Source organism: Balaenoptera acutorostrata, chromosome 21 (genome assembly GCF_949987535.1).
Source record: "Balaenoptera acutorostrata chromosome 21, mBalAcu1.1, whole genome shotgun sequence".
NCBI lineage: Eukaryota > Metazoa > Chordata > Mammalia > Artiodactyla > Balaenopteridae > Balaenoptera > Balaenoptera acutorostrata.
In genome coordinates this window covers 33,759,468-33,785,042 of record NC_080084.1, presented here as the reverse complement: position 1 = coordinate 33,785,042, position 25,575 = coordinate 33,759,468, and the positions used below count along the sequence as shown (strand labels likewise).

The following is a 25,575-nucleotide window of genomic DNA, read 5'->3' as shown; positions in this document are numbered from 1 at the left end:
ATCCATACTCTGAGAGTTAAAAAAAAACCATAAAGACTTCATAAATACTGCATTATAGGAAGACAGAAAGGGAGTCTTCACTACCAAAGCACATTTCCTTAATCATCGAAGTTTTATATATGACTGAAAACTAAGACTCCTTCTAAGAACTACTTTGAGGTATATAGTTTACTCATGTCCCAAAGACATTCAGGAAAGGAAATTGAGACCTTATGACACTAGGGAGGAAGATTAAGTTGTAGCAGAAGTTGTGAAGCATCAAGAATCTATTTAAAAGGGGTATTGACAGCATACCCTTGGAAGAGGTTACTATGTTTTTTACAGTAAAATGTTTAGGTTCTATAAAAGGGAATTATTTGTGTTGAGGAGTAAAATATTGAGAATCTCTAAATGATCACAATGTTTCCTCATAGCAGTAGAATATCAGAATCTTTTTTGTTGTTGTTAATTGAGGTTTTATTTTGTTAGGGTACTTCTGTTGGTCTTCAACCTTTCGTTCTCTCCTTTCTGTTTTCATCTCTTTCCAGTTATCTGCCATGCAGTTACAATCCTTACATATCATCCCAGATTATTTCCTCTTGCCTGATTCCAATTTTCTTCCCTTTCTCTGTTTACATCTCCTCCCCTCCATGATATTTTATAGATTTCTTCTATATTTGACCTTTGCATTTCCTTTGTACTCTCTGTGCATCTATTTAATTATGTTGCATATAACTATATTTTCATCTTTGCAACTTGTTGTTTAATCTTTTGATCTTTCTGTGACAAATTTTTTAAAAATTTGTCAAATAAATGGGCTTTCTTACTTCTAAAGAGATTGTTTGGATCTGAAAATGAGTCATAAAGAAGTAGTATCTGGGTAGATTTGAAATCAATATGTATTTATTTATTTCTCTTGACAAGGGATGATAGAAGTTGATAATAAAGCTGGCAGTGTTTAATATGTATATTTTAAATTTTTGATACAAAGACGTTTCCTTTTGATGCTTTTCCAAGTTTCATTTCAATTTATGCTTAATGGGTGGTTGATAATCTGAATAGATAATGGGCGTTGGAATTGGCAGAAGAATCCACCACTGGCGACAGCATTTCCACCGTCTTCGGCAGGCACCAATTATATCCTCTGTTATCTTGCAGGTGTCTCTTCTGCAAAGGCCAGAGAGATTGAAACAGTGGTTTTCAGCAGAAGCCAAACCACTTCTTACTGTAGAAGAAGAGTCAGTGAGATCATTAGTCCATGAATGGAATGTAAACCTGTAAACTTAAGTGTGAGAGTAGAAGAGTTCTAGGAAGAGCATTTCTACATGGAGAAAAGAAGCTGGACAAAGGGTCCATTCAATTGCTTCATCACATTCACTGACTCCTTTTTACCCAACAGCCAAAATATTAACAAACCCCTCCCTCCTTTTCTTATATGTTTTTGGCATTTTGTTAATTTAGGCTTCAAAAATAACTTTGGTAAATGTCAAAGTGAAACAATGAGGGGATGGACAAAATATATGTTCTAAATACACCAGTGTCTTTATTATTTTACTCCTTTATATGGATCTTCAACCAATATTTGCCAAATGTCCTCTATTCACCAGGCATTTTTCTTTGTACTAGCAATAGAACAGTGGAAATGGCAGAAATATTCTCACAGCACTTATATTCAGTGAGGAAAATCTGACCATACACAAATAGAATGATAAGATAATTTCAGAAAGTGATAAGTGGTTAGAACACAATAATATAATAATGGGCCAGATATAGTCTGGAGGATGGAGTTGATAAAATGGACCGAGAAAGGCTTTCTGAGGATATAGCATTTGAACTGATATGTGAATGCCGAAAATGAAATAGACAAGCAGATATCCACGTGAGGGTATGATAGGCATGTAGAATAGCAGGAACGAGGTCTCTTGCTTAGCTTATTTGAAGAACAGAAAGACCTGTGTGGATGGAGCATATTGGGAAAAAAATAAGTTTGATAAGAAATGAGGTGACCTTGATTAAACAGGATCAAGATCATTTTTGGCTTGTAGGTCATAGGAAGCTTGCAGATTCATATAGCTATCATTGTAGTTGCCTTCCGTCAGCTTCTATATGCTCATTCTTTTTTAAAATGTTTAGCATTTTGGGACTTCCCTGGTGGTCCAGTGGTAAAGAATACGCCTTCCAATGCAGGGGACGCGGGCTCGATCCCTGGTCGGAGAACTAAGATCCCACATGCCGTGGGGCAACTAAGCCTGTGTGCCACAACTACAGAGCCCACGCACCCTGGATCCTGCATGCCACAACTAGAGAAGAGAAAACCTGCACGCCACAACTAGAGAGAAGCCCACGCGCCTCAACAAAAGATCCCTCCTGCCTCAACGAAGATCCCGCCTGCCACAACTAAGACCCGACGCAGCCAAAAATAAATAAATAATAAATCTTTAAAAAAAAAAGAAAAGTTTAACATTTCACCTCCTCTTTCCTCCTATCCATTTAGATAAGGGGTAGGGGAGGATTTCAGTGAAAAAGAGCCTGTGGGTACTCAGTTGTAGTGCAGGTTTATTCTAAACAAATAGAAAACCTCTCAATCTCTTCATGTTTCAATCAGCTCAGAAAGAAGCAGAAGTTATTTTTTCTTTCCAAATGTAGATGTGATCTACCTAACTCAAAGGACAGAGAAATTTTCATCATGGAGTGTATCAATTAGAGGAAAAGTAAGTTTGTGGACATTCTAAATAATCCTTTCAATTGTATCTAAAAAGTAAAGGGTATTAGAAAGCCGAAAATTGGTCATTGTGTCCAGACCATTTTATCCTCCAGATGACTTGTATGATAGAAAAGTTAATTTAATAAATAACGCTCTAGTGGTAGAGCTGATGCCACAGTCCTCAAAATAAACTGGCTTCCAGTAGAAATTCCGCCTAAAACAAGAGTTAGGAAACGGACAGTTAATAGCTTCATTTTGGACTCATCTGTGTGTTGAGAATTTGCATAGTGTCAAGGTTTTACCACTCAAGAAATAATTCAAGGTCCATTTAATAATGTATGGGGTCTATTAAATAAGATATTTTTGGTGTCATCACATTAATTTTATTTATATTTGCCTATCGAGGCCATTCCTAGCTAAGAATAATAAGTCAATATTTTTAGATTAAAACTTGGTGTTGATGTTCCTGTTTACTGTGACAGAATGACATAGACAATATACCCACTTAGTCAAGTAACTTCAATATGTATTTCCAGGGGATAATGGAAAAGAAAATCAACATTGACACCTGATAAACATTATTTTTTAAATAAGAAGAGGACAGTATTGCCTTAACCAAGTTAAAGTTTGTCTGAACACAAAAATCCATGTAGTGTTTCATAGTAAAATATCAGCCTCGATCTCATGAAGATCAGAAAGAAAAGAAGAATGTCCACAGTCAGTACTACATGAATATAGTTCTGAAATTTTTGAACCATGCCATAAGTCATAAGAAGAAAAGTCAGTGATGGCTTGAGCCTACTGTTTTTCCTCTCCTTCTGTAACTCCCCAGATGCCATTGGAATGATGTAAGTAGCATTTTGAGAGAATCTGTAGGGGTGCCAGAAATCACAGGGTACCATCAATGCATCAGAAACTGAGAAATAACTGAAAGATGCAAACCAAACATGATCAGGTAGAAAGAAAGATTTAAACTTTGGCCAAGATTACGGGTTCAATGCTCTCAAATGACTGCTGTTATAGAAAAAATAGACCCTAGAGAATATCTTTGAAATATTTCTGTTCTTGAAAATGGTAGGGCAATTTCCTAAAATACTCCCTTCTTCAAGGAAAAAAGTCTGTGAACTGAAGCTTGAGCAGTAGGCCCTCTGTATTGGTCAGCTTGGCGGGTGTAGGGCTTTCCGGAAGGTCAGTGCTATTGTCACCAGTCCTAATGGGGGACTGACTCGGGTTTGCCACATTGCCAGTAGGTTAAGGCTGGAACCCAGGAACTGAGACAAAGAAGGGAAGAGGTTTCAGAGCAGTAGCTTTGATTGGTAGCAGAGACACATTCTCAAATGAGACTGTAATAAAATGGCAGGCTGAGTATAAGCAATGAATTCATTATGAAAGAAGATCAGGAAGGCCAGACACCGTGAGTACAAGTTAATGGAATAAATAACATATTTGGATCCTCAGGGACTATTGGAATCGCCCATGTGAGCAAATAATTATGTTCTTGCCCTGACAAAGAGAGCAAGCTGGGTAATTTGTAGATCACAGTTTTTAAGAGCCCCTCAGAGATCTGGGTTCTCAAAGAAAGCTAGTTAACTAAAATCCAAAGTCCTAAGGTCCTACTAAAATGGAGGGGGCGTGACATCACAAAGGTGACGGTGTATGTCTTTCGGGCACCTCTCAAAGGTCTTATATTTATTCTTAGAACATGCTAGCTTCCGTTTCCAGACTATCTTCAACTTCTTCTGAAGTTTTACAGACTCTTCTCTTTAAAGGACTGGAAAATGACAAAATGAGTCACAGTTCTTATCCTCACGTGAAATAACACAAATGGAAAAAAAAATCGTCATTTGCACTCTTTCTTGCTACAAATACTTATTCAGCATATATACATTTGACCAGACACTGTCACTGGATCGGAGATGGAAGTCATTGCCTGCTAGTGTGAACCACATTTTCTTCCAGATAAGGATTCATTTTCTCGCCAATAAACTTGACCTTCAAAATAATGATTTGGGGTCACTCCAGCATACTATCACACATAAGGGACTGGTGATTGTAGGCAGTGAAAATGGTAAATGCAGTAAAGTTTCCATGGACATGTATTTCCATATATATATATGTATACACACACACACACACACACACACACACACACACACACACACACATATATGTTTATCTCCCCATTTCCTTCACTCCTCAGCTCTTGGTCACCATCATTCTACTCAGTATTTCTATTGAGTTTAACTGTTTTAGAGTCCACATGTAAGTGAAATCATGCAACATTTATCTTTCTCATTTCACTTAGCATAATGTCTCCACGTTCATCCACCTTGTTGCAAATATGTATGTATATCAAATCATCATGTTGTACACCCTAAATACATACAAAGTTTATTTGTCAATAAAGCTGGAAAAAACTTGTAAAAAAAAAACCCAAACAACCTTATGACCTGATTTGAGTCACAACATTACGATGTTGAAAGTGGACCTCATTTTGTTCCTGTCCGAATCTCAAGAACAAAGAAACACAAAACCAAGCATTCTCATTGCTGTGTTTCCTTTCTTGGTGAATATGCCCTTTTACTTTATTCAGGAACCCAGTGCATCCATTCATTCATTAAATGTAGTCAGTTACAGCTCTTCTATATTCCTTTCACGTGTCACCTTTTCTTAACCCAGAGTTTACCGTCCAGTTGTTCTGTCTCAGCTCAGTTCCCGCGATCATTCCCTTCCAGGCTGCCCCTTCCTGTCCGTCTTCTTCGTTGCCCAGAGAGACGTGTCTCAACTCAGACGACTTTGTCCATTCCATTATGAGAACGAGCCAGTGCATACAGCCCCTCCTACCTTAGCATGTGCCATCAGGGCACTCATGGGCTGCCTCTGATTCTCCTCACCAGACTGCAGGCATGATCACTTCAGCTAACATCACTGGGCTGAACTTATAATCCACCACCATCAATATACCACGGTCATCACATCTCGGCATCTTTCCTCATGTTATTTCGTTTGTCTGAAGTCCCCTCCACTCTCCTCTCTAGTCCTCAGATTCACTTCACAAATCACTTTTCATTTATAAATATATACAATCATGATTTCTTTTGTAAAGTTGGTGTTATGTTGTGGGTTTTTCATTTATACTTTGACTAATTTCACAAAATGAATTAGTTCTCTTTCTCTGTAACCCCGTGTTTCCAGAGAGTCATGCTTTAACTTTTCACTTATTTTGGTATAATCATTTTTCCTATGTTTGTCTCTTCCCATAAAACTTTAAGATCCTTGTGAGTAGTTATGTGGCTTACTTGTGTTTTATACCTAAAACTCAGAAAATTGACTGGAAGATAGTATATTCAGATATAAGATGACTGACAGATAACTTTATTGAAAACTGAATAAACAGATATTTTCAAATGACCATTTGGGGTTGAAAAGTTAGAGGTAAAACTGCAAATTGGGAATCTCTTCCACAGAGGACTCAGAAGGAGGGATCAAAGTAAAAGATGAAGACATAGAAGCAAAGAAAAGGAATAGGTGGGCCATGGGCTGGAACCAGCAGAGGAGAAGGAGCAAGAAGGTAGCCTCTGGACTGCTTGAGTCTCAGAGCTCCTCCCTGGTCAGGGGGCATGGAGACGCCCACATAAGTCTGACTTGTTAATGACCCGTTCCGTCAAGAGGAAATGAATCCACGCCACTTGAGTCAGTCTGTCCTTAGAATGCAAGTAAATTGAGTAGAGGATAAAGAATAGCAGCATGTGAACAACATGAAAGGTTAACATTGGAAGCACCATTCAAGCAGGAAATTTTTCTCTGTTTTAGTCATCGTCTTCATTGATATCATACTACCCGATAGGAAATTTAGAACAGAGCCTGACAGTTAGTATACTCTAGACAAATTCCTCTTTAATGAAAAAAGAAGTGCAGAGATCATTGTGTCCAATATGTGTCTTCTTAATATGTTTGCTCCCACTGATACCAGCTAGTCTTACATGACCTACAAACTATTTAAACTCTTTCTACAGAATTGACTATCAGCCTCCTCAACCCTGACATATTGTTTTCAGATGCAGGTATGAATACTTAAATTATAGAACGTGAAGTACTTCTATGGACCTCAGTCATCTTATCTAAAAATGACGAGTATGAGCCTGATAGCTTTTAATTGACAGTCTTAGCCCTAAGGGTTCATGATCACAGAGTATCACATTTTGTGTTGCTGTCTCCATTTCCCAGCCCAATCATTTTCTTCCTACATAACTCATGCGTCGGTATTCCAAAATGTGTTTTCCTCCTTATTGCCTCCTTTTGCGAGACTAGATTTATGTTGGAGTACCTATGCCGTGTGAGTGCTATTTAACATGAGAATCCCTTCCTAGAATGTGGACCAGCACTTGATCTTCTCAGTAACCCCTCCCTGGGAACCGTAATTCTCTTTCTGAAACCCTATTCTGGGTCTGTGCCATTTACATAGAGTGGCCCAGGAGCCAGTTTAGGTGAGACAGTTCTGGTTTATGCCTTAGTTCTGATACAGTTATAAGACTGCTTCTTTCACTTTCCAAAAGTGTCTAGTTTGGATTTAAAAAATGTTCACCCAACTCCCACAATTATGGATATACGTCTCCCATAGCGAGAGTTGTACTCGTTATGCTGATTTCTCCTTTCCTTCAGGAGACAAACACCTACAGGACACAGTTCCCCAGGACACCCCCTTAGCACTAACCCCTGTTGGTAAGACCCTGTCCATCTCTTTTTCCGACCTACTGAATAGATAAAATGATAGATGCTGATGAAATCCAATCCTTTCAGATCTACCTGCCTACAAATAAATTGCTGTGTCTCACCTAGGCATCCCAAGATACAAAGTAAGGATAAAGTGGAATGTGACCTCATCAGGCAATTTGGCCAATGGCAAAGGAATGGTCTCTTTCCTCTCCTCCCCCATTGTAATCCCAGGGAAGCTGTTGATACTAGGTTTACGAATCTGTAAGACTGATTCCAGGGTCTTGTCTGACCTGCCCAATAGCCTTCTAAACTGCAGACCCAGGTAATCAGCCACCACCTTACCTGGGGATAAGAGAGTCAAAAAGAGGAGCATGGAGAGAAGCACATGGAGTCTCCTGGATGAACGGCAGCTGAAGGGAAGCGGCATCAACATGGTCGGAGCCTGGGGTCACTGAGCATGGCAGGTCCATGGCCTTTTATGATGCTCCCTGGACCTGTGGTTTGTTCATGGTTAGTGGAGCCTAACAAACAGAGAATAACCCCGTCTCCCACAGGAAATCTCCAGGGACAAAAGTACGCAATGTGGTGGTAGCTCAGTGGATGAGAAAGCAGAAGTTAGCGTTATGCGTTTCCCACAGATTTAGGATATCCGCGTGGTCTGCTGGGTTCTGTTATGGGAAGACCCACGTGGCAGGGGACTGACGACGTTAGCAATTAGCCAGTGAAGACGTGAAGCCTGTGAACAACTGCGTGAGTGAGTGAGTGAGCTTGGAAGCAGGTTCCTCCCCACCCCAGCCTTCAGATGAACCTCCAGCCAGGCCCCCAATTTTACAGCAACCTCGTAAGAGCTCTTGAGCCAGAGACCCTTATCTGTCTCACCACATAAATTACGGTAGTAACTGTTTACTGTTTTAAGCTACTGACTCTTGGTAATACGCTATATAGCAACAGATAGCGAATAATACAAGTATGCATCTGTCCTCTAGCAAACATGCTTTAATAGGGCGCAAGTTCAGGTGGGAGGATCATGAGGGTGTTAGTATTTCAGGTCTTTTCCAGCCATATGTTAAAGAGGTAAATGTATAACAACATTTAAAGTAACCGTGAAAGTGACCCTATCTACCTTGCATACAATTATGTGTCTGAGTCTGTGTGTGTGTGTAAGAGAGAGAGATGGGGGTGGGAGACCGGGGGAGGGGATGGGCCGGAGAGAGAATGAATGAGAGAACAGAATGGGAGAATGAGGGAAAGAGAAAGAATAAAGAAATATGAAGCAATCATTAGTTCAAGAGTATTCCCTGTGATAAACAAACACTTGATGGTTCTTTTTCAACTTTATGCTCATTGTTGGAAGAAGGAAAAACAATGAATACTCCAGTGATAAATATCTCTGTAAGAGACATTTCAGCTCCTATATATCTGTATCTATCTGTCTGTATCTACCTATCTATATCTATCTATATATCATTTATCTATTATTTATTATCTATTGTATCTATCAATCATCTATAATCTATATATTTATCACCTATCTAAATCTATCATCTATTTATGTCTACCTATATCTATCGTCTATATCTGTCTACCTACATATCTATCTATCTAGCTATCTTTTGCTATTGGTAATAAACATAACGACGAATTCAGCAGAAACAATGATAAGGTTCAGTTACAGATCCTACCTCATGTCATCAGGAGCTATATAATCACAATAGAAGAAAGCAAACAAATAGCCATTTAGAGGTTTTGCTCGTTTGTTTCATTTCATTTCTTCATCCAAAGCTTCAGATAATGGTGTATGGCCATCTGATTCTGATATGTGAGTGCCAGAAAGAGAAGACTGTCCACCACTTCTTTGGGTGTGAACATAAGTGAACCTCTTACATTTTCTGAGTCACTCACAACTTTGCTCACTCTTGGTTAATTCCTCTCTCCCCCGCCAACCCAAAGCACCTGCTTTGTCAGCCATTATTCTCAAAAAAAAAAAAACTGTAAAAAGACATAATGTTTACAGTAAAAGAACTTAGAGCCTAGCAGGGAGACAGTGATGCAAGCAAACAATTAAACCAGAATCAGATAATTAAAAGGAAACCAAATACCATTTTCATAAAGAAAGAGGGGAGGACACAGGGAGGGGGAAGGGTAAGCTGGGACGAAGTGAGAGAGTGGCATGGACTTATATTTACATTACCAAATGTAAAACAGATAGCTAGTGGGAAGCAGCTGCATAGCACAGGGAGATCAGCTCGGTGCTTTGTGACCACCTAGAGGGGTGGGTTAGGGAGGCTGGGAGGGAGGCACAAGAGGGAGGAGGTATGGGGATATATGTGTACATATAGCTGATTCACTTTGTTATACAGCAGAAACTAACACAACACTGTAAAGCAATTATACTCCAATAAAGATGTTGGAAAAAAAAAACTGGAGGGCAAGTACTATTACAGTTTTAAGAACAATGTAACTTGAAATAAAGTATATCAATATGCTGTCAAAATCTAAAGACTTGATAGAAATGGCTCTAAAATTCATGTCTATAATTAGCCATAATATTAATTAATACAGAACTTTTCCCTATCATTTGCTACCATTTTAACTTTAAGGTATAAGAAAAGAATTATCTATTTTTATTTGGGAAAAATATTTTTACATTTTACATTGTCTTACATAATAATTCCACATGTTATATAGGAGTAATGTTAGCTTATCTGATGAGTAAACCAGTATAAGGAGTATTTTCATTATTTCCTTTCTAGTTATTAAAATGTTTTTGAATTACTTTATGCTCTTATTTTAATTTTCATTTGTTATTAAATTCCAGTTACATGCATTATTATCAAACATACTTATCTGTGCTCTTTTCATTAAAATTGTTGAGGATCCTGAGGGGACTCATATGTAGTCAGTTCTTCTTTATGTTACATGGAAAATAAAGGCTGAGTTATATTTCACATTTGTAATGTTTAGAATTGAAAGTGTTTATAGATTTTACCTTAAAAATTGCTGTTTTAGGTGTGCTATAGTCTTAGTGTATTTTTAATACTTGATCTATCAATTGTGAGTGAGGAAATGTCATCTGCATTACTCTTTGTCCATTTATGGTTAGGTAACTAGACGTGTTACCTAGATGTGTTATCTAGGATGATAATAGTAGTAGTAACCATAGCAACGACAGGAGAAACAATAGTAGTCGCAGTTCTATCAGTCAGGATCCAGTCAATTGGAATATACTAGTATTTTGGACAAAGGGGATTTATATCAGGATTTGTTCAAAGAGAATGCTGAGGGAACCCAGAAATAACTGCAGGAAGTAGATAACACCACTCAATGGGACAACAAAATGGAAGCAACCAGGAGCCTGGGAAGGAGTCCTGTGACCCTCAGGCCTCGGAGGAGGGGCATGCTGTGCAGCTGTGCCTGGTGCCTCTGCAGCTCTAAGGGGAGACCTTTCAGGGTCAGCCCTCAGATCTATGAAGAAGGGGCATCAACTAGCTGTTGCTGGCATCTGTTTGAGGACATGATGAAATTGGTCCTGGAGTGCCATGAGAAGGTGGACCCTGGGGCCGACCGTTTCTCCTGGATGCAACATGTCATTGCTGTAGCAACAGTGACAGGAACAAAAATGAGGAAGGAAGTCCCTCCCCCTTCTCCAAGCTCTACATCCCCCTGTAGTGCCTGTCATTGAAGCCAATCGGCAAAGGAGTCTGGGAAATGTGATTTGCACAGTCCTGGTCCCAGCATCACTGGAGAGCATAGTATCAAGGAAATTGGAACAAAGAGACATTGGGGGAAGTGACACCACAGTGGGTGCAATGTTATAAAGGTTGAGCAGTCAGATTTTCTTTGATGTGCAGATGTTTCAAGTGATTATGTTGTAAACGCATTTGTAATTTCCTTGACAGATTTTTTTTAAAGTATACATAGTTTAGATTCCTACTTTTAAAATATTTATTTATTTATTTGGTTGCGCTCGTTGTTAGTTGCGGCAGGCGGGCTCCTTAGTTGTGGCAGCCAGGCTCCTTAGTTGTGACACGTCAGCTCCTTAGTTGTGGCATGCAAACTCTTAGTTGCGGCATGCATGTGGGATCTAGTTCCCTGACCAGGGATCGAACCCTGGCCCCTGCATTGGGAGTGCAGAGTCTTATCCACTGCGGGAGTCTTATCCACTTCCCCACCAGGGAAGTCCCTCCTTGACAGATTTTAAGTCGTCTAGGAAAACAATGTTCTAGGGCAAAATACAAAGAGAAGTATGGAACTGGGGATGAATTAAGTCAGATTCGTTCAGGCAATGGGATCTGATGCTAATTGGGCCAGAAGGTGGTTAGGCACTGAAAAAGATGGAGAAGCAAAACAATATGGAGAGAAACAATATGTAAGAATGAAAAATATCACCAGTTTTGCTGGAGTGTCTGAGAATTACTTTCACATGCTGCATGTCCAGGAATTAAACGCACACCATTCTGAAGGATAGTTATGGGAGTGGGTGGGTGCCTCACACCTATTTAGGGCTTTCCTAGGAAGGCTACAACATGCTCTTGAGACAAGATATTTATCCTCTTCTGGGTTTTGGCTCTTACCATTGTGTCAAAGCCTGTAGCAGAGTTTTTTCAATCTCAGCACTACTGACATTTTGGGTCAGGTAATTCTTTGTCTTGAAGGTCATTTCTGTCATTGTAGGATGTTTAGTAACATCCTTGGTCTCTATCCACTAGGTGCCATTAGCATCTTTCTGGTTGTCACAACCGAAAGTATCTCTAGACATTGCCAATTATGTGCCGGGGGCAAAAGCATCTCCAGTTGAGAACTCTGGCTTATAGCATCTAAATCCTCATGCAGGGTTTGTTTTTCTTCTAGCCATTTGGACCAATCCTTAGGGCTAAGGTTTGGCTGTAGGGTCATCAGGTGGTAGCTGACATTGAATGAACCCAGGAAACAGTTTGGGTTATATGAATGCATCAGGAGCAGAGCCAGAGGGGAATTTTTTCCATTGCCCAGTATCAGTGCCCACTGTTTTATACTTTGAACTATAAGAGAGGGTGATGTAGGCTTTTCTGCATGACTGGACCTCCTCCAGATTTTTACCTGTCCCTGTAGTGGTGCCAGGCCTCAAAGGTACCGGAAAGGTATGGGGGTGGAAGCTGTGGTTTCTCTGGAAGGCCATGTTCTGGGTGGAGAAATATAACAGGTTCTTGTAAGTGAATTCTATCATGACATTCAAGCTTAATGAAAAGAAGACACAAGCTATTAGAAGTCAGATAAAGGGAGCAATAAAAGCAGAAGACAGGAACAGAATTGATATTTGTATTGTCTTTTAAGTCACATTTATTGAGATGTCTTACATAGCAGACATCTGAATTTTATTCATTAAAAATTAGTTCAATTCTATGAGATTTAAAAAGTGCATATAGTTGTATAACCAACACCACAGTCAATACACAGAACAGTTCTATTACCTACAAAATTCCCCTCACATCCTTTTGTGGTCAACGTCTCCTGTTCCTAGCTCCTGACAATGTCTTATCTTTCTGTCCCTATAGTTTGTCTTTTCTTCTTTCTTATTTATTTCTTCTTAAGTGAGTTTTGGTAGTTTGTTTCTTTAAAAGAATTTGCCTATTTTCATTGATCTTGTTGGATTTATGGACATACGGTTATGCCTAATAATGCCTGGTTATTCATCTTATATCTGTAGGATCTGATGTCCTTTCTTTCATGGCTGGCATTGGTAATCTGTGTTCTTTTTGTCTATCTCTCTCAGGTCAGAGTGGTAAGACATTTATAAATTTTATTCATCTTTTCAAAGAACCAATTTTTGATTTCTTTTTTGTTCTCTATTGATTTTCTGTTTAATTTCTTTTATTATTTACATTAATCTCCTCCTTTTCTTGTTTTAGATTTAATTTGCTCTTCTTTGATGATATAAGCATTTGGATACTATACATTTATTTCAAAATGCTACTGGAGCTTTATTCCACACACTTTGTTATGTTGTATTTTTATTTTTACTCAATTCAAATGCTTATTCATTTTTATCCAGAAGCGTGTTAATTTCCAAATATATGGGAATTTTCTAAGTACTGAGTGTTGATTTCTGGTTTAATTCTATTAAGGTCACAGAGCGTATTTTATATGATCTGGATAATTTTATGTTTATCAAGACTTGTTTTGTGGCCCAGAATATGGTTTATATTGGTAAGTGTACACTTAGAAAGAATGTTTATTCTGCTGTTGTTGTGGGAAGTTTTTAAACAATATTAATTAGATTGTTTGTTGTTAGTATTGTCCAGGTCTTTTATATGCTTACTGAGTTTTTGTCCTCTTATTTTATTGATTACTGAAAAAGAAATGATTTTTTATTGAGATGTAATTGACATACAACATTATATTTCAGGTATACAACATAATGATTCAATAAATGTATATATTGGGAAGTGATCACCACAATAAGTCTAATTAACATCCATCACAATGCATGGCTACAAACTTTTTCCTTGTGATGAGAACTTTAAGATCTACTCTCTTATCAACTTATCTACTCTCTTATCAAGCATGCAGTACAGTATTATTAGCTATAGTCACCCATGCTGTACATCACATCCCTAGGACTTATTTATTTTATAACTGGAAGTTTGTACCTTTTGACCGTTTCACCCTTTTTACCCACCCCCAACCCCCTGACTCTAGTGACAACCAGTCTGTTCTCTGTATCTATGAGTTTGTTATTTTTTTGGTTTGTTTTTTCTTTTGGATTTCACATATAAATGAGATCATACAGTATTTAACTTATTGCACGTAGCATAATGCCATCAAGGTCCATCCATGTTGTCACAAATGGCAGGATTTCATTCTCTTTTATGGCTTAATAATATTTCATCATATATGTAATGTGTATCACATTTTCCTTATTCATTCATCTCTCAATGGACAAAGGTTTTTTCCATGTCTTGATTATTGTGAATAATGCTGCAATGAACATGGGGGTGCAAATATATTTTTGAGTTAGTGTTTCTGTTTCCTTAAAATAAACCCCAGAAGCAGAATTATTGTATCATATGGTAGTTTTATTTTTAAAATAGTCTTTGCAGATGAAATAACCTTATATATAGAAAACCCTAAAAGACTCCATGCATAACTGTTAGAACTAATAAATGAATTAAGTAAAGTTTCAGGATACAAAATCAACATACAAAACTTAGTTGCATTTCTATATGTTAAAAATGAACTATCTGAAAAATTAAGAAAGCAGTTTTATTTGTGATAACATCAAAAACAATAAAAGATTTAGGAGTAAATTTAACCAAAGAATTGAAACACCTATACACTGAAAATATAAGACAATAATGAAAGAAATTGAAGAAGACACAAATAAATGAAAAGATGTCCCAGAATAATTAATATTGTTAAAATATCCATGCTACTGAAAGCAATCTACAAATTTAGTGCAATTCCCGTCAAAATTCCAATGGCATTTTTCACAGAAAAAGAAAAAACAAATTCTAAAGTTCATATAGAACCACAGCAGAACCTGAATAGCCAAAGCCATCAGCTAGAAGAACAAAGCTGGAGCATCACAACTTCCTAATTTCAAACTGTATTACAAAGCTATATTAATCAAAACAGCATGTTATTGGCATAAAACAAACACGTAGACCGATGGAACAGAATCAAGAGCCTAGAAATAAACCCGCATATATATGGTCAGCTAATATTTGACAAGGGAGTCAAGACTCCTCAATGGGGAAATGACAGTCTTTTTAATAAATGGTGTTGGGAAACGTGCATTGGGCATATACATACACACAGAATGGAATATTGTTCAGTCATGAAAAAAAGAAGGAAATCCTATCATTTGCAGCAACACGGATGAAGTTTGAGAACATGTGCTAACTGAAGTTAAGTCAGACAGAGAAAGACAAATACCATATGATCTCATTTATATGTGGAATCTAAAAAAAATCCAAACTCGTAGAAACTGCAGGTAGATTGATGGTTGCAGGGAGTGAGGTTAGGGTGAATGGGTGAAGGTGGTCAAAAGGTACAAGCTTCCAGCTGTAAGATGAATAAGTTCTGGAGATCTAATATACAGCCTGGTGTATATAGTTAACAATAATTTATTGTGTAACTGAAAGTTGATAAGAGAGTAGATCTTAAAAGTTTGCACCATACACAAAAAAATTCTAACTGTCTGAGGTGATGGAAGTGTTAGATAACCTTATTGTGGTAACCATTTTGCAATAAATATGTATATTAAAAAATCGGGCAAAGGACCAGAATAGACGTTTTTCCAAAGAAGTCATACAAAAGGCTAATGGGTATGTGAAAAATTGCTCAACATTACTATTCATCAGGGAAATGCAAGTCAAAAGCACAGTGAGATACCATCCCACACCTGTTAGGATGGCTAGTGTCAAAAGAGAAAAGAGAAAAAGTGTTGGTGAGAATGTGGAAAAAAGGGAACCCAGAGGACTGGCTTTGAAAAGGGCGTGCGAAGAAATTGTCTTTTATCTGGGTGTTGCTCTGACCACATTCAGCTTGCTGGCAAAGTCTGGGAAATCTGATTATGCAGGTTTCCTGTGATTTGCCCTTTTGATAGGGAGGGAGACCCCACAAGGCTGCATGGAATGAAGTCGTGCATTTTCCAAGTGGGGAAGGCGAGTAGTGTCCCCAGATGAAGGGTGGAGGGCTGCCGGGCCAGGCAAAAACCGTAGGGAAGAAAAAAGTTCCCCCACCCAACCTGGAGCTCATCCAGGCCGTACAGAAAGATGGAGACCAAACCATGACCAAGTGAAAATACATTGTACGAATTCTTAAAATAGGTTTTGTGTTTGCAAGTTTTGTTTTTTTATTTATTGAGAACTCACTAAGAATCCCTGTGAGAACAAAGACAGAAAGAGAGGCGAGAGCAAAAGCGAACGAGAGAGTGAGAATAAAACATCCAAACAAACAAAAAGCTTAAGAAGGGCGTCAGTGCTCCTTTGGTGTAGTAGGGTCGACTTCAGGTACGTGCACCGTGGGCAGACAGCATGGTCGGCCATCCAAACATCTCCGAGCCTGGATTTCTGAGTCGATGCAGAATTCCTGGCAGGAGCCGTTTGGACGGACGCTCACAGACTTCCTTGAAACTGGCCCCGCCTGCACAGAGAAGAGAGTTGTGGTAGCTATTTCCTGGTGTCCCTGAATTTTTATTGAATTACATGGGAGGAGGGAGTATCTGGAAACAGTCTTGTATGGATTTTTCATTGTTATTTGATTTCTTAAAAATCTGCTTTCACACAAAAATTTGGATTTGGGGCATTGCTGTAAAATCTGGCAATATTGAGCACATCTAAGTAACAAAAGGCTAGCCGTGGGCAGCCCTGCCCCCATTCCAGGGCACACACACCCCAGCTCTTCTGGGTCTTTCTCGATCCTTATTATCTCCTAACACCGATGGCAGAGGTCAGTTTTTATTTAATATTAGTCTTGTACTGCTGGTTTTCCTGGAGTAGAAGAAACTTTTTAGAGATATCTCTCTTTCTATATGTGTGTGTGTATGTGTGTGTCTTTCAAAAGTGGAAATGAAATACAGATCCAAAAGATAATATACATCAAGGAAATTATTAGAGAGGATATTTTTCTGGGGGAAGGGAACAATATTCCTACATATGTAATATGCAGACAGTACGCATGTCAGTATTTCTTGCATCCTGAGGCTGCGCTCACTGCCTCTCTCCCTGGCGCTGGTCTTTGAGGTTGCAATCTGCTGCAGGAATCACTGCATACATTAAGATTCTCAAAGGCTAAACAAACATCCTTGTTAAAAGCATTGAATAGTATTTGACTTATGTCCTAATATATTAGTGTTCGGGGGTGGGGTCATACACAATGAGGGGCTCAGTTTTGAAAGTGGCTTGATTCTGAGCCATCCCTGTATGTCACAAAGTGCACCTTTCCCCTGACAACTTCTTAAGCTCTTTGCCGACATTAAAAGAGGTCTCAAAACCAACACTTCGAGATTTTCCTATTCTGGAACATAAAAGCCAATTCTTGAATAGCTTCAAATCAGTGTAGGGCATTCATAGACATTCGACAAAAGTCCATTGAATTCAGCTGAAAGTCAAATGCATTAAATTGAATTTAACTCTTTACTGTTCACAAAGCAATCATTAATGGGTATTTGTTAAGCATCCACTGAATGTGAGGCCCTTACTGGGAAGCAGGCATACAAAGAAAAAAAGATATGATGGCCTTTGACTTCCAAGAAATCATAGGCCAGTAACCTTGGTTGCTAGATAGTCCAGGGAAGAGTCAACTAGCCCTCAAAATAGAGCATTGGCACAAGGATGAGGGAGGAGGTTTCGTAAGCGAGAGCCAGAGAGAAATAAAGCATGGCTGAAAGAAAGACAAAAGAAGTATCGCAGGGGTTGAAAACTTAAGGCACTAAGCCTTGAAGGATCTGATGGTCAGAGCAGGCTTTGGAAGGAAAATCATGGGATCACATTAGTCCTAAGTGTTTGAGGCTGTCTATTCAAGGTTTTCATCTGCGTTTTTACCTGTAACCAGAATAGTAATATTCTGTGTGTGTGAATGCAGAATATAGTGAAATACATCCACCACCCCACACTCCGCAAGGAATTTGAGATGAATAACAGGGCTGGGATTAAGTAGGCTACCGCTCCTTATATGAGGACTGTCCCCATTCACGCATCTGTCTACCTTCCTACTCCTTCCCAACCCTTGAGACCCTGAATTCTCAGGAAAAGATAAGACAGTCCTCATGATGTAGAGCAGTAAGTTGCTCATCCCTCCTTAGATCTACATGTCCCGGAGATATACGTCTGTGCCTGTACCTGTGATCCACGTTCGCATGCAGAATGCAGGGGGTGCACTCACTGCAGTGCCATCTTGACCCCTGTGTTTAAAGTTCTACTTTAGGAGAACAGATGTTGAAAAGGAAGAGGATAGCCCGAGGTTGGCATGGAGCCTTCAGGGGCATCATCAAGGCTGGGCGGCCAACCGTATTAAGGGGCAGCGGGTTGGAGGTCTCTCGGACTCCGAGCAGGCCTTTCAAGGAGACCCCCTCACCAATCCCTCTGCCCCTATAACTTTGGCATAGCTCTTATATCAGTATCTTAGGATGCTAATTTTTGCTGAAAGTAGAGGAGTTTTGGAGACCAAGATTTTGTAGAATAATGCCTCATTTTTTTGTTACCTACATCTAGAAACTGCTAGTAAACTTGCCTAAATAATTCATCTTCAGTGCTGGAACAAAGAGGGTTTCAAGTGCTTGAAACGCCCTTAACTTCATGTCATCTAACAGAGAGCTGCTGTGGAGAGCTACTGAGTCAGGTGGCTGCGGGACTTCCCAGGTTTCCCACGAGACCGCTGCTCAGGGCAGAGGTGAGGCGGGTGTTGCTGTGAACACTGGACCCCTGTAAGGCCTCAGGCACCCTACTCTTACCAGAGCTTCAGCAGAGTTTGTTTTGTTACCTGGTGGGACTTGGCCCATAAAGAAGAGAATGGTAAGCAGGGGAACAGCAGTCCTCGTGGCTGGAGAGAGGAGAAGGCTTGGCTTCACTTCCAAGAGGCAGAGAAAACTTCCGTCTGCGGCTCCCTGGCACCTGCGGAATGTCTTTGGCCGGATATCAAGTGCCCTCCTCTACCTCATCAGGGCACTTGTGGATAGAAGTGTTCTATGCACACAGAATGGCCTTTGCAAGAAGGCTGAGAATCCTTGTTGGACGCTCAGTTCATTAGGGAGATGTGGGCGCACACTTCTGACCAGAAAACCCTGTTAAATGGGAACATAAGCTACAAACACTTTGGCTCCAGGTAAAGTGTCCAAGCAAAGAGCTATCTATATTCAGTTACAAGGAGTCGGGCTGTGTACAGAAACCAGTTGGTTTAGTTAGTAACTAGACATTGTGTTAGTACTTCCCAGGCTTTGCTAGCCCTCCTCGTGATTAATTGCCCCACTCACTCCTGGTCCGAAAGCCCACAGTGCTCTGCTCAGGATACACTAACCACACATATGTTAGTTTGCTTAACAGATGCTTACCTCCCAATAAGGTGTAAACTCCCTATTGTTAAGACCAGACTTTGCTCCTCAGGGCTGAGGAGGAAGTTTGAGTCCTGTGGTCATTTACTCTCAGAAGCGCATCAAGTGCATACAACACTGGCAGGGCAGTCAGACGCCTCTGAACATGAAGGCAGGGGGTTTGGGTCTAAGTTCTGAGCCTCTAGGCCTGCTCCTCAGCAGAGGTCCAGACATTGGCAGGAGGGCCATACCCCTTGAATCTCAGTAGCGCCCGTACAGACTTAGGTCTGTTGGGTTGCGATCAAGAGACTCTCGATCATTATGCATAAAAACAACTGGGAAAGTTGCTTCAAAATGCAGACACGTCGACCCACTCCAGGCAATGTTAGTTTAGTAGGGTGCCTACAAGTCTAGGTACGCCTTCTAATGCCTAGAAGTCTGCTTTTTTTTTTTTTAAAGGGAACGCTATTTATTTATTTATTTATTTTGGCTGTGTTGGGTCTTCGTTTCTGTGCGAGGGCTTTCTCTAGTTGCGGCGAGCGGGGGCCACTCTTCATCGCGGTGCGCGGGCCTCTCACTGTCGCGGCCTTTCTTGTTGCGGAGCACAAGCTCCAGATGCACAGGCTCAGTAGTTGTGGCTCACGGACCCAGTTGCTCCCCAGCATGTGGGATCCTCCCAGACCAGGGCTCGAACCCGTGTCCCGTGCATTGGCAGGCAGATTCTCAACCACTGCGCCACCAGGGAAGCCCAGAAGTCTGCATTTTTAACGAATTTCCCAGGAACCAATTCTGAAATGTATTCTGGAATACTCAATGGAAAATATCAACTTAGGTCACCTCTCAGCTTCTTTCTAGCTCTTATATTAGAGTATCCTAAGTGCTCTTGTCTTAGAATAAAACTCATGCTTGGCTTTTGTGACTGACAACAACATTTTGTGTGTGTGTGCGCGCACACCTGCCTGTGTGCAGCACAGAAAGGTGAAGCGCACATCTTAATCTGTGCAAAATTAGATTCCAATTTTATAAAAACAACTCCGGAATTGGCCAGGACGAGTAACTAAATAGACAGAGCAATCTATTTGGAAGAAGGCTGTTGCAGTAATAGACCCTAGATGAGGCCCCAGACTAAACCAATGTGAGTGTACAGAGAGAGAGGATGGAGAATGTTTGAGAGACGAAGTATAGGGCCATGATGACGTTTATAATGAAAGTGGGCACATGTGAGTAATCCAGTAAGTTTAACCTGAGTGCCTAAGTAAATGGTAACAGCGCTTACCTGGAAATGGTGCTGCACTGAGAGGCGCGGGGGGTGGTGACCCTCAGCCTGAGCAAGCGAGCTGGTCGGGGAGTTCTAGAACCACTTGTTGGCCTATGCCGCCCCCTGCTGGTCCAGAAACAGCTGTCACTGACACCTTCCTGTTCCCCGCCTCTGAGATACACAGCAGCCAGCTGTCTGGACCCCCAGGGTTCTGGAGGAAGAGCTGGCAGAGGGCATGCAGGTGTGAGGGCTGAGGCGAGGCTGGGGCTTCCTGTGGGTGTAGCTGGGGCTTGCGCTCCGGCTGTGGGTCTGTGGTCCTGCATTCCTCGCCTGCAGTTCCTGGGGTAGAACTTCTGAAATCAGTGGGTGTGGAGGGGTAGGCAGGCTCATGACCAAAGTCCCTCTGTCTCTGTCCCTTAGGACATCCCTGTGAGATTTGTCCTCTGGGGTTTGTGCCAGAGTTCCCAAGGTCACCTGTGTCCTCCTCCTCCTTGTTTCTGTATTCTCTTTTCCTGCTACATTCTGCCTTACTTTCTTTTCTCTTTGTGTAGACCTTGGACTCTGAAGCCAAAATATCCCATGAGGCCAGAAATTAGTACCTGGTCAGTCATACAGGAGAGTCTGTACTCTAATCTCCCATTACCTTAAGGTTTATTTTTATTATCATTAATAGTGGTGGTATTATTATTATCTTTATGATGGCTCTCAATTTTTATTGTCATTGTTAGTCATAATTTATTAGTATTTTATTAGTAACACTCATTTTATTAGTATTTATTAGTAACACTATTCATCTTTTTTTCTTATTATGGATGATTTTGTGGTCGATTTATAGAACATGAGGGCTTCTTGCAGCACTTAGACAAATCTGCGGGTGGTGGACAGGCATGTCGGCACCTCTGTGCCATCCAGTTTAGTAACAGAATTTCTGGGGCCAATGAGGGGACTGAGAATGTTTCCAGAGGCGCAGGTAGTCCTAGAATGCCCTAACTGCACCTCAATTTTTGGCAGTGTTGGCTTTCTGGTTCTGAGCTGAGATAGAAAATACCTGCAGGGACAGGTGGTGACACTTTCTAGAAAGCCAAGAGCAGTATTGCCCCCTAGTGGACTTAGAAAAAATGTATAGAGGATTAGTTCAAGATGTCAGAGTAGAAGGATGTGCGCTTACTCCCTCGTGCAAGAGCACCGGAATCACAACTACCTGCTGAACAATCATCGACAGGAAGACACTGGAAGTCACCAAACAATGATACCCCACATCCAAAGACAAAGGAGAAGCCACAATGAGATGGTAGGAGGGGCACAATCACAGTAAAATCAAATCCCATAACTGCTGGGTGGGTGACTCACAAACTGGAGAACACTTATACCACAGAAGTCCACCCACTGGCGTGAAGGTTCTGAGCCCCACGTCAGGCTTCCCAACCAGGGGGTCCGGCAACGGGATGAGGAATTCCTATAGAATCAGACTTTGAAGCCTAGTGGGAATTGATTGCAGGACTTTGACAGGACTGGGGGAAACAGAGACTCCACTCTTGGAGGGCACACACAAAGTAGTGTGTGCATCAGGACCCGGGGGAAGGAGCAGTGACCCCAGAGGAGACTGAACCAGATCTACCTGCTAGTGTTGGAGGGTCTCCTGCAGAGGCGGGGGGTGGCTGTGGCTCACTGTGTGGGCGGGGACACTGGCAGCAGAAGTTCTGGGAAGTACTCCTTGGTGTGAGCCCTCCTGGAGTCCGCCATTAGCCCCACCAAAGAGCCTGTAGGCTCCAGTCCTGGGTCACCTCAGGCCAAACAACCAACAGGAAGCAAACTCAGCCCCACCCATCAGCAGACAAGCAGATTACAGTTTTACTGAGCTCTACCCACCAGAGCAACACCCAGCTCTACCCACACTAGTCCCTCCCATCAGGAAGCTCGCACAAGCCTCTTAGATAGCCTCATCCACCAGAGGGCAGACAGCAGAAGCAAGAAGAACTACAATCCTGCAGCCTGTGGAATGAAAACCACATTCACAGAAAGACAGACAAAATGAAAAGGCAGAGGGCTATGTAACAGATGAAGGAACAAGATTAAACCCCAGAAAAACAACTAAATGAAGTGGAGATAGGCAACCTTCCAGAAAAAGAATTCAGAATAATGATGGTGAAGATGATCCTGGACCTTGCAAAAAGAATGGAGGCAAAGATCGAGAAGATGCAAGAAATGAGTAACAAAGATCTAGAAGAATTAAAGAACAAACACCTGGAAGAATTAAACAACAAACAAACAGATGAACAATACAATAACTGGAATGAAAAATATACAAGAAGGAATCGATAGCAGAATAACTGAGGCAGAAGAACGGATAAGTGACCTGGAAGATAGAATGGTGGAATTCACTGCCGTGGAACAGAATAAAGAAAAAAGAATGAAAAGAAATGAAGACAGCCTAAGAGACCTCTGGGACAACATTAAACACACCAACATTCGCTTTATAGCGGTCCCAGAAGAAGAGAGAGAAAGGACCTGAGAAAATATTTGACAAGATTATAGTTGAAAACTTCCCTAACATGGGAAAGGAAATAGCCACCCAAGTCCAGGAAGTGCAGAGAGTCCCAGGCAGGATAAACCCAAGGAGAAACACGCTGAGACACATAGTAATCAAACTGACAAAAATTAAAGACAAAGAAAAATTATTAAAAGCAACAAGGGAAAAATGACAAATAACATACAAGGGAACTCCCATAAGGTTAACAGCTGATTTCTCAGCAGAAACTCTACAGTCCAGAAGGGAGTGGTATGATATACTTAAAGTGATGAAAGGGAAGAGCTTACAATCAAGATTGCTCTACCCCACAAGGATCTCATTCAGATTTGATGGAGAAATCAAAAGCTTTACAGACAAGCAAAAGCTAAGAGAATTCAGCACCACCAAACCATCTCTACAACTGATGCTAAAGGACCTTCTCTAAGTGGGAAACACAAGAGAAGAAAAGGACCTACAAAAACAAACCCAAAACAATTAAGAAAATGGTCATAGGAATATACATACCAATAATTACCTTAAACATGAATGGATTAAATGCTCCAACCAAAAGAAACAGGCTCACTGAACAGATACAAAAACAAGACCTGTATATGTGCTGTCTACAAGAGACCCACTTCAGACCTAGGGACACATACAGACTGAAAGTGAGGGGATGGAAAAAGATATTCCATGCAAATGGAAATCAAAAGAAAGCTGGAGTAGCAACACTCGTATCAGATAAAATAGACTTTAAAATAAAGAATGTTACAAGAGACAAGGAAGGACACTACATAATGATCAAGGGATCAATCCAAGAAGACATAACAATTATAAATATATATGCACCCAACATAGGAGCACCTCAATACGTAAGGCAACTGCTAACAGCTATAAAAGAGGAAATCGACAGTAACACAAAAATAGTGGGGGACTTTAACACCTCACTTACACCAATGGACAGATCATCCAGACAGAAAATTAATAAGGAAACACAAGCTTTAAATGACACAATAGACCAGATAGATTTAATTGATATTTATAGGACATTCCATCTGAAAACAGCAGATTACACTTTCTTCTCCCTACTATGCCATCTGTATCTCCTCATCCCTTAAGGCAATGTGTGTTCTACTGTCCATCTCTTTGGAGTTATGATTTTTTAGCATGGTAAAATGTACATAAACTTACCATTTTAATCATTTATGGTCATACAGTTCAGGGACCTCAAGTACATTTACACTGTGGTGCAACCGTCACCACCATTCATCTCCAGAACTTTTTTCAGCTTCTCCAGGCAAAGAAGACAAGAATGCACATCCACAGTCAGCGTTCAGACGTCAGACATGAAGCCCCCAGCACTGCCCAGACCTCGCCTGCTGTTGGTCCTTCTCTTTCTGGGCACCTTGAAGTCCACGCCCCTCCATTTGCATCTACACTGTCCAAGGTCATCATCTGGCCAGCAAGGGCAGAAGGGACTGGCCGCACCAGTTTCCCAGTTGCCAGGTGGACTGAAAACTTCCTGCAGTTGCTTGGGCGAGCGAACCACATTCTCCATGCCTTCAAGGTTGGCACCAGCCTCTCCTGGGCACCCGTGGGAACTGAGAACATTCTAGAGGCTCAGGGGGGGATAAGATGACCTCTGTGCACCTCTGTTTCCAGCAATGGTGGTTCCTGGGTTCCTGATCTGAGAAGAAAATTCTGAAGATGCTGGGGGCAGGGATGCCATCTCCAGTCTCGCAAGGAGGGCAAGAGTGGTTCCTGGGCCCCCAGAGTAACCTTGACAATGTCGCTATGGTGGGCAAGCATACCCTCCCTGACTTCCTGGGCGACACAGCTGTTTCTGGGCCCTCAGTAGGACTCATCAGTTGTCCTATAGGCTCAGGTGGCCCATGGACATGCTCTTCGAAGCTCCCCTTCCAGCCTGGGCTGCTCACCGTTCCCTGAGGGGAACATGCAGGATTTCATGAGTCTCGTCCAGCCAACAGGTGCCGGCAGTAAAGCTGCAGTCGAAGGGCTGCTGTGTGTGTGTCTGTGGGGAGAACTCTCAGGAATCATCTTCAGCAAATCCAAAACACTTTTGAATAGAGCAGTATGCAAAAGATAATCTATAATAAGTAGTGTAATAATAAAAATAATGATAATAATGATAGTGATGATGATGTTAATGATATTAACAGCCATGCAACGATGGCTGTTAATAATAATAATAATAATAATAATAATAATAATAATAATAATCAACTTAAGGAAATGGAGATTAGGAAACAGATTCCCCCAAGTGATTGACAAGGATTTACATTGTCACAGTTTAAGTGACCAACATAGGTAGACTAATATATTTCTAATTACCCTCGTGATCATTATATTGATGAGTTAAAATAGAGGAAGAGCAAAAGTGT

At 40.8% G+C, this 25,575-nt stretch overlaps 2 protein-coding genes across 2 annotated transcripts; both read right to left on the bottom strand.

The window, feature by feature from the left end:
• Window positions 1-998: 998 nt before the first annotated feature.
• LOC114238696 (beta-defensin 109-like) lies at window positions 999-7,832 on the bottom strand. Its single transcript, XM_028168207.1, has 2 exons — window positions 7,742-7,832; window positions 999-1,204 (listed from the first exon to the last, which is right to left on the bottom strand). Exons 1-2 carry the CDS (start codon window positions 7,830-7,832, stop codon window positions 999-1,001), a joined length of 297 nt encoding a protein of 98 aa, XP_028024008.1.
• Window positions 7,833-16,357: 8,525 nt separating this feature from the next.
• On the bottom strand, window positions 16,358-24,731 carry DEFB108B (defensin beta 108B). The gene is given in 3 exon segments (XM_028168229.1): window positions 16,358-16,495; window positions 16,497-16,525; window positions 24,662-24,731. Coding segments are annotated over 3 exon segments (237 nt in total).
• Window positions 24,732-25,575: the final 844 nt, after the last annotated feature.

Excerpts from the sequence above, each read along its gene's own strand:
- LOC114238696 (XM_028168207.1), bottom strand. The coding sequence starts at position 7,832 with ATGTTGATGCCGCTTCCCTTCAGCTGCCGTTCATCCAGGAGACTCCAT. Across the intron at positions 1,205-7,741 it reads TTTGACTCTCTTATCCCCAG|TAAGAAGTGGTTTGGCTTCT; the intron begins GTAAGGTGGTGG and ends CTTCTTCTACAG.